General features: G+C 48.5%; 1 protein-coding gene across 4 annotated transcripts in view; it reads right to left on the reverse strand.

The window, feature by feature from the left end:
• The window catches only part of GDAP1L1 (ganglioside induced differentiation associated protein 1 like 1), a 33480-nt gene extending 27281 nt beyond the window's left edge, over nt 1-6199 (reverse strand). Inside the window, exon 1 of one of the 4 annotated variants that reach the window (XM_004370326.2) lies at nt 5952-6157. In XM_004370326.2, coding sequence (XP_004370383.1) covers nt 5952-6131 — 180 coding nt within the window. In that variant the 5' untranslated portion in view covers nt 6132-6157. Of the gene's footprint in view, nt 1-5951 lie in introns of all 4 variants that reach the window. The other 3 variants (XM_004370325.2, XM_012559212.1, XM_004370327.1) reach the window with 3 other exon arrangements.
• Nucleotides 6200-9814: the final 3615 nt, after the last annotated feature.

The following is a 9814-nucleotide window of genomic DNA, read 5'->3' on the forward strand; positions in this document are numbered from 1 at the left end:
AAAACTACAATGAGATATCATCTCACCCCAACAAGGCTAGCATTAATCCAAAAAACACAAAATAATAAATGCTAGAGAGGTTGTGGAGAGACTGGAACACTTATACAGTGTTGGTGGGAATGTAAAATGGCACAACCACTTTGGAAATCGATTTGGCGCTTCCTTAAAAAGCTAGAAATAGAAGTGCCCTACAATCCAGCTATCCTGCTCCTTGGAATATATCCTAGAGAAATAAGAGCCGTCACATGAATAGATATACACACACCCATGTTCATTGCAGCACTGTTCACAATAGCAAAAAGATGGAAATGCCCATCAACAGACAAATGGATAAACAAATTATGGTATATCCACACAATGGAATACTACACAGTGATAAAGAACAATGATGAAGCCGTGAAACATCTTATAATCTGGAGGAATCTGGAGGGCATTATGCTGAGTGAATTTAGTCAGTCACAGAAGGACAAATATTGTATAAGATTACGATACAAGAAAAGGTTTAAACACAGAAGAAGACATTCTTTGATGGTTACGAGGGTGGGGAGGGAGGGTGAGGGTTATTTACTAACTAGATAGTAAATAAGAATTATCTTAGGGGAAGGGAAGGACAGCACACACTACAGGGGAAGTCAGCATAATCTAAGAAGTTTCCTGAATACAATCAAACACTTTGAGGGACAGACTAGCAGGGGTAGGGGTCTGGGGACCATGCTTTCAGGGGACATCTAGGTCAATTGGCATGACGAAGCTTATTAAGAAAATGTTCTGTATCCTACTTTGGTGAGTGGCGTCTGCGGTCTTAAAAGCTTTCAAGCGGCCATCTAAGATGCATCAGTTGATCCCAACCACTTGGAGTAAAGGAGAATGAAGAACACCAAAGACACAAGTTAAGTATTCGCTCAAGAGACAGAAAGGGCCACATAAACCAGAGACTTCATCAGCCTGAGACCTGAAGAACTAGATGGTGCCCAGTGACCACCAATGACCACTCTGACAGGGAACACAACATAGAGTCCCTGATGGAGCAGGAGAAAGGTTGGGTGCAGAACTAAAATTCTAGTAAGAAGACCAGACTTAATGGTCTGACTCAAACTGGAGGTGCCCCGGAAAGCATGGCCTCTGGATTCTCTATCAGCCCAGAACTAAAACAATTTCCGAGGCCAACTCTTCAGACAGGGATTGGACTGGACTGTGGGACATAAAGTGATGCTCGTGAGGAGTGTGCTTCTTAGCTCAAGTAAATAGAAGAGACTAAACGGGCAGCTTCTGTCCGGAGGTGAAATGGGAAGGCAGAGAGGGTTAGGAGCTGGTTGAATGGACATGGGGAATCGGGGGTGGAAAGGGGGAGTGTGCTGTCACAGTATGGCGAGAGCAATTAGGGTCACATAACAATGTATGTATAAATTTTTATATGGAAGACTAACTTGAAATGTAAACTTCATTTAAACTACAACAATAAAAAATATATTATTCTGTTGAAGAAAACAAGACATAAGGAAAGGATTAGTCCAAACGACTAATGGACCACAACTACCACGGCCTCCTCCAGACTGAATCCAGTACAACTAGATGGTGCCCGGCTACCACCACTGACTGCTCTGACAGAGATCACAACAGAGGGTCCTGGACAGAGCTGGAGAAAAATGTAGAAGAAAATTCTAACTCACAAAAAAAGACCAGACTTACTGACCTGACAGAGACTGGAGAAACCCTGAGATTATGGCCCCCAGACACCCTTTTAGCTCAGTAATGAAGTCTCTCCTGAGGTTCACCCTTCAGTCAAAGATTAGACAGCCTCATAAAACAAAATGAGACTAATGGGGCACAACAGCCCAGAGGCAAGGACGAGAAGACAGGAGGGGACAGGAAAGCTGGTAATAGGGACCCCAAGGTCAAGAAGGGAGAGTGTTGACATGTTGTGGGGCTGTTAACCAATGTCATAAAACAATATGTGTACTAACTGTTTAATGAGAAACTATTTGTTCTGTAAACCTTCATATAAAGTACAATTAAAAAAAAAAAATTCTGAGAAGGGCCCATACACTTCCACTGACAGTCGAGGGGTCCATGACCCAAGCAAGGCTAGAGCCCTGCAGTAGGGCCTGAGGCTGTTGTGGAGAGTTTGGCTTTTATATGAAGGGACCTGGGGAGCCACTGCATACTTTTGAGCAGAGGAGATGGCACATCTGCAGCATCACTGCCCCCGTCAGCTCTCACCTGTGGATCTCCTTTTGGGGGCTGGGTAAATAGTCAAGTCTGGCATAGACAGGGCTGAGACAGTGCCCAGAACTTGAAAGACGAGGCTAGGCTCGGGGGTGAAGGTTATTCTCCCCTTCTTGCTTCCCCCCTGCCATACCTTGGAGGGGCCTCCAGGAGACCTGCTCATTCCTGGGTAGGACCCAGAGCTGGGTTTCTTACCCCTGAGGGCTGAAGTCTGGGGCAGGGGCTTCCCACAAATACATCCAGGACAGGGAGTAGATCCAGAGAGGCTGGGGCAAGGAAACCTTGAACAGGCCTGCTGCAGGGAGTCAGGGGTGGCTGTCAGAGATGCTCACCCCGGCGGAAACAACAGCAACTACAATAATAGTAGCTGCCTTAGCTAGCACACCCTCTGTGCCAGGCACTGTTCTAAGAACTTCACATGCATCAACTCATTTCATCCTGACAACAACCCCATTAGGCAGGCACTAGTATTATGCTCATTTTGCAAAAGAGGAAATGGAGGCGCAAAGACAGTGAGTAGCTTGGTTTTAAAAACTGGCTGGTGTGGGGACAGGGGCACGCACGAAGGGCTGGGGCACTCGAAGGGAGGGCAGCTCTTCCTGCTTGGGGTTAGAGACAGGCAGGTTGGATCGAACATCTAGTCTGTGTTCCTGTTGAGGAAACTGAGGACCAGAGAGGGTCAGGACTTAGCAGAGGCCACGCAGCCACTTAGTAGGAGTGCTAGCACTGGAATCCTGGTCTCTTGACTCCCTCACTTTTTGCTCCATCCCTACCCTCAATGCCCTCCTGCCAAAGGAGGAGGAGGTTGGGTGCAGGAACAGCCTCAGAAGCACCTTAACATTTACCCCATGCATTCGGAGCCTCCTCCAAACCCTGCGGCCCCAATCACCTGTGATGGTGCCTGAAAGTCCACTATTAGAGTGTAGTTTTTTTAAGACATTGTGCTAAGTATACAACTGTACACGATATCATTTTAATCTTCACAACCCTTTGAGGTAGGTACTGCTACTATCCCCAAACGCACAAGGAAGCTGAGACTTAGAGAAATGAAGATATTTTACAAAATCACATAGCTGGGAAGTGGCTGAGTTGGGCTTTGACCTGACTCCAAAGTCCATGTCTTTAATAATCACAATTAGCACTTACTGAGCACTTTCTATGTGCCAGGTGCTGTTCGAGGTGATTCACATGGATACATTTGTTCAATACTTACAACTGTCGGGGAGATACTGTTTTTATTCTCCATTTACAAAGGTGGAAAGCCGAGGCATTGGAGGTTAAGTCACTTGCCCAGGATGACTACCAGTTGGTCAGTGATGGAGCTGGCCCTAGAGTGAGGACTTTTGACTCCTTCAGTTTCTGCTGCCCTCTGGGTCTGGAAGGGTCCCCGGAGTCCCTGTGGAACCACCATCACTCCTAAAGGTGGGCTGTTTTCAGTATTAATGGTACATGTGCCATTAAGGACAGGCTTCTCAGATACTCCACAATGGGGACAGATGCTGCATGCAAGTGAGACCCTTCAGGACTGGAGGACTCACCTCCTAAGCTCCTACTACGTGCCAGTCACTTAACATACACCCATGCCCTCTGAATCCCCCAGGAACTCTGCAGGGTAGGCTATAAAATTCTCTTTTTTCAGATGAGGATGCTGACGCTCAGAGAGGTGAAGTGACTTGTCCAAGGTCACACGGCCAATAGGTGACCAAGCTGAGAGTAGAACCTGGGCCATCTGACTGCAGAGCCCATGTCCTTTCCTCCAAGATACACTGCTTCTACAACCCACCACAGGCTTCTGGGGAGGGAGAAGGCCCTGGAAGGGGAGGCGGTAGGATGCCCAGGATAGCTTGGCCAGGGCTTGGTCACAAAGAGGCTCCTTTCCTGACTAAGGGACCACCTTGGCCCTGAGATCAGGATGAATAGGAAATATTTCCTGAGTGGAGGCTCTCCCAGGCAGGGCCGGGGGGAGGTCAGGGGAGGTTCTGCCCACCTGTCACCTGCCTAGTCCCAGCCACTGCAGCCTAACTCCTGAAGTTCTGGGTTGGAAGAGGGTCTTGAATGTCAAAGTCAGTCTGATTCATTTCCAAACCTCTAGCTCCACGCTTAGGTGCTCAACAAGCATGTGCAAAATTCATGGATGTGTCCAAGTGTGACCTTGGTCAACCCTGACCCCTAGCACTTAATGACATCCTAACACCCGTTATTAACAGAGCCTTGATCCTGAGCCAAGCACTGCCATCAGCACTTTTTGTACATCATCTCATTTCACACTTACAATAACCCTCTGAGAATGCATTCCTATTAGCCCCATCTTACAGATTATAAAACTGAGGTTTCAGAGAGGCAAAGTGACCTCACCAAGGCCCCCCAGTGAGTTAGTGAAGAAGATGGCTGTCCCACTGGAGACTGCCTGGCTTCAAAGTCTGTACTCTAAACTAGGTTACTAGAGGGGTGATCTGTGGACCAGATGCCTGGGAGCCTGTTAGAAATGCAGCAGCTTGGGTCCCACCTCAAACCTACTGAATTGGAATCTGTGGGGTGGGGCCCAGCAGTCTGTGCTTTAACCAAGATCATCTGGAGATTCTGATGCATGCTCAAGTTTGAGTAGTGCCATTCTAGAACACTAAGTTATGCTGCCTCTTTAACAGTCCTCTCAGCAACCCTGAGAAGGGGCTGGCATTAGAAGTAGCTACTACTATTACTATTCCCATTATCCTCATTTTCCAGGTGAAACTGAAGATCAAAGAAGGTCATACAACCGATGAGCCTGGACCAAGACTCAAACTCAAGTCTTTTGGTCCCAAGGCTCTTTCTCTTTGCAAAATCTGTTTCTGCACTTGGAAAATGGGCGAATGGAACAAAAGGAACTTTGAGGAGAACAAGAGGGTTAGTTGGCAGATGACGCTGACTAGGACCCAGCAGGACCCTCCACTGGGCCTTGGCCATGGTGCTGAATTCGTTCCCCAGAATCCGGACAGGAGCCCAGGGTGGGAGTTTGGGTCCCTAGAGGCGCCCCAGTCTCAGAGGCGCAGCCCCAGGCCCTCACCTCAGGAACCAAGAATCGGGAACCCAGCACCAGGCTGAATTTCCAACTGCTCCCACCTCCCCTGGGGCTGAGAAGGGGATAAGGGGCCAAGACCACCCTGTGCCTTTAAGAGCAAAACACCAATTGGAAGGGCAAAGCAGAGCTGGTCGGAGGGGGTGGATTAACCCCTTAGTTCCCAGCTCAAGATAAGGGGAAGAGGGAAATCTGAGGGCAGGCCCTCCAAGTCCCAGTCAGAAGAAGGCCCCCAGCAGAGGCAGAGGGGTAGAGGAGCTGGTCTGGGGGCTTGCAGTGTCCGGGACAGCCGCACGCAGGGACGGCCTGCAATGGGGCTACCGGGGCTGGAGGCGGGAAGTGCACCTCCTCCCTCTCCGCAGCAGCCCCCTCCAAACAGGCCGGCTTCCCAGCAGCGCCCATTCCCTTCCCCTGCCTTTGTCTCTCAGCCCCACAACAGGTCAGGTCTTTCTGGGAGGGAAGGAGGCAGAATGGAAGCTCCTAGAATTGGCAATGGTGCTCCCGTGCGCCCAGACAGGGCCAGCCACCTTCCGCCGCATCCCAGTCCTCTGGGGCCCCCAAACCCCATACTCCACCCTCCAGTCTCTCAGCAGCCCTTGGACCTCCCAGCCCACCCCCAACCTTCCTAGCCACCAGGCGCACCCGGTTTCCCTGCTCCCTCCGGCTCTACCTTCTGCGAGCTGAACGACTGGGTCCAGTGGTACAGAACCAGGCTGTCCTTGGGCCAATGGGCGGGGCTGGCCGCCTCGGGCGCGTCGGGGGCCTCGACTGACTTGGCTGCATCGCTCTCCAGCGCCGAGATGGGCCACCAGCTGCAGTTGGTGGGGGTCAGGTTGTTGGGGGTCGCCATGACAGCCGGGGATCAGAGTGAGGAAAGAAGGAGGCTCCGGCGGCAGCGGCTCTCGGTCGCCCAGCATCACATGGCCTCGCCAAGCCTGCCCCTCTTCTTCCTCCCCCCCTTCCCTCTTGGTGAATGTCATCACAGTACTCACTGGGCGAGTGGGGGAGGGGGCGAGGGGATCCCTGGAGCTCCTTCCCTCCTCCTCCTCTTGGCCCACCCCTGGCCCGCGCCAGAAAAGCCAGCAGCCCTGTCTGTCGGGCTCCATGGAGGGGTGCCAGGAGCCAGAGGGAAGGGAGCCATGCCCCCTAATCAGCTCTTATCTGGCCAGGCACGCTGCCGAGATTCCACCATCATAAACGCACTTCGTGTCCCTCGACCACTGGTATTACAGACATCCATTCCTTTTAGAAATCAGTGTCTGGAAATAGCTTGTCTTCTTTGAGGCTCTAAATTTTCTGACTTTTCCCCTGAAGCGCCTCTAAGGGCAGCGGGGAACAAGCAATGATTTAACAAACACTGTGTGCCCAGGCACTGTTCTAAGGGCTTTACTCACTTAACCCTTATGAGAATTCTATTAGCCTCATTTTACAGAGGAGGAAATTCAGGTGCAGAAGGGTTAAGTGACCTTGTCCAAGGTCGCTTAGCTAGTAAATCGTGGAGCTGGGATCCAAACCCAGGCAGTCTGGCTCCATAGTCTGTGCTCTTAGCTACAAGCTCATGATATAATAATAAAACAACAGCGCAGCAAGCATTTATCCATCCAAGCACTTTATAATCATCATCTCATTTACCTGCACAGGAATCATTTTTTCCAGACCAGGAAGATGAGGCTCAGAGTCCTAAAGTCACTGATCCAAGGTCACACCTTCACCTGGAAGACAGACATAACCAGAGGAGCCAAAGAAAAGCCTGGAATGTCTTTGCTGCCACATAGCCTCTCCTAAACAGTCATGGGGACTTTACATAAAGTTCCTTAATCCACCTTACTAGAAACATCGTGTTTTCCTTACTATAAATATTGTCTTTTAATTTATTTACCTTTGAGCAAAATTGATGCACCAAGAAGCTTCTCAGTTTCACCCCCAGTCGTGCTACCAAGGGCTTTTGGGCACACCACCCCCTAGAGTGACAAGCACGGCTCTTGAGGAATCGGTGTGCTTCTTTCTACCAAATAATAAAAGGTCTGTGGCCCATGGGTTTCCCTCTTTGCCTTGGCTGCCAGGAAGCTTAGAGCTACATTTTCTATTAAATTCAAGTTGCCACATTAGTCTGCCTGGTTCAGCAAACTTTATTTATCACTCTTTTCTGAAATGTTTATTTCCTCTTCCTCTTCAAAGTGTTTTATTCTTCACTGTTCAATTTTGCAAAGAAGAATATGGTGTGTCTCCAGGGAAAGCTCAAATGTCTGTGACTCTAGAGGAGTAAGACCCTGAAAATTTGATCGAGGTGGAACATCTCGCCCATGTCCATGTCTGGGAACTGACTGCATCCAGGGAGCCTGACTTGCAGTAGTCACACCCAAATGCGTATTCATTCAACCAACAAATATTAATTGTGCACCTAGTATGTGCCAGGTACTTTGCTAGGAACCAGAGATATACTAGTAAATATGTAAATAAGACAGACACACTGCTCCGCTCTTTGCATTTTTCACTTAGCAATACAAGAGAGAGCATCCTGTCAGCACAACACGCCTAACTCATACTTAGAAACAGTCTATACTGTATGGATGCACCATAGCAAATTTATTTAACAACTCTTACTGATGGTCACGTATGCTGTTTCTAATACTCTATTACGAAAGTAACGCTGCAATGAATACCCTTTTTCATGTATATCGTGCACATGTTTGAGTATAATTTGAAAGATAAATTCCCAGAAGTGGAATTGTTGGGTCAAAGGATATGTCTTTGGACAAATTTATACTCCCAAATAGTAATCTATGAAGATGCCGTTTCCCTACACCCGTCTCAACACAGCATATTTTCAAACATTTTTTGTGTGTGTGTGTGAATTTATGGGTAAAAATGATATCTCATTGTGGCTTTAATTTGCATATCTTTGTTTTTTACTTTGTATTATGAAAAAGTTCAAACATGAAAATGCAAAGAAAACAGTTTAACAAATGCCCGTATCTTCAGCACCTAGATATGCTGTTGTTCTTGTGTGCCATCGAGTAGATTTCAACTCATAGTGACTGTCTTCATCATCTACTGCTGCTGTAACAGAAATACCATAAATGGGTGGCTTTACCAAACAGAAATTTATTTTCTCACAGTTTAGGAGGCTAGAAGTCCAAATTCAAGGTGCCGGCTCTAGGGAAAGGCTTCCTGTCTCTGTCAGCTCTGGAAGAATGTCCTTGTCTCTTCAGCTTCTGCTTCCTGGTCCTTGGAGAACTCCATGTGTCTTGGCAGCTATATTACCCCATCTCTGCTTCTCTCATTTGCTTGTTTAATCTCTTTCATATCTCAAAAAGATTGACTCAAGACACATCCTACACTAATCTTGCCTAGTTAACATAACGAAGACTACCCACTCCCAAATGAGATTATAACTGCAACCATAGAGGTTAGGAATTACATATTTTGGGGGGTGTGGTGCTATGGATCGCTTTTGTGTGGCCTTTCTCACCATGGTCTTGTAACTCCCACCCAAGTGATTGGGTGGGAATGTGCAAATAGGGTAATTGTGGCCCATCAAGGGGATTGGTCAGTTTTTGTCATCCTGCTAGGCATAAAATGAGCTATTCCAGAGGCGGGAAGGAGAGGATTTCACCACCACCAAGAAAGAAGAGACAAGAGTAGAGCTCGTCCTTTGGACCTGGGATCTCTGTACTGAGAAGCTCCTGGAACCAGGGAGATAGAGAGAGAGGGAGAGAGAGAGAGAGAACGCTGGAGATGGTGAGAAGCGATGGCAGAGAAATGATGGCAGGAGAGACCGGCAGGAGACGGCGCAGTGGGCTTCCTGGCCCACAAAGCGAAAAAGCTGAGCACCTTCGGGGAGGATGCTTGCTGGAGGAGTAGGGTGCCTCCAGGCAGTTGGTGGAACTAGGTTTGCTGACCCACGAAGCTAGAGCTGAGTGCCTGCCAGCTGAGGCTTACTGGAGGAGTGGGGTGCCTCGGGGCACTTACTGGCTGAGCTAAAAGAGCTTTGTAACACTTGCCCAAGCAGGGCAGAGACCTAGGACCAGAGAGAGACCTGCCTGAGGGCAAAGCTAAGAAGAGACTGTCCTGATGGAAGAACTGTATCCTGAGCATTCCTGAACCTCAGTTGTAACCTGTTACTTCCCTAATAAACCCCATAATTGTGAGTATTGTCTGTGAGTTCTGAGTGGCCGTTGCAATGAATTACCGAACCCAGCAGAGAAGTAGAGAGTGCTATGGGAGGGACGGTTGGTGTCAGAATTGGTAAAGATGGCAAAAGAGGAGGCATGTCTGACCTCCGCCTTATAGAAATCAGCCTTAGGCTGTTGATCCTGATTCTCCTTTCCCCTTGTGAAGTTAGAGGAGGTCAGACGCTACCACCATGCCGTTTTTACAGTGGGACACAATTCAATCCATAACAGCAACCCTATAGGACAGAGTACAACTGCCTCATAGAGTTTCCCAAGCTGTAATCTTTACAGCAGCAGATCGCCAGGTCTTTTCTCCCATGCGAGCGCTGGGTGGGTTTGAACCGCCACTTTTTCAATT

Source organism: Trichechus manatus, unplaced genomic scaffold, assembly GCF_000243295.1.
Source record: "Trichechus manatus latirostris isolate Lorelei unplaced genomic scaffold, TriManLat1.0 scaffold00008, whole genome shotgun sequence".
Classification (NCBI taxonomy): Eukaryota; Metazoa; Chordata; class Mammalia; order Sirenia; family Trichechidae; genus Trichechus; species Trichechus manatus.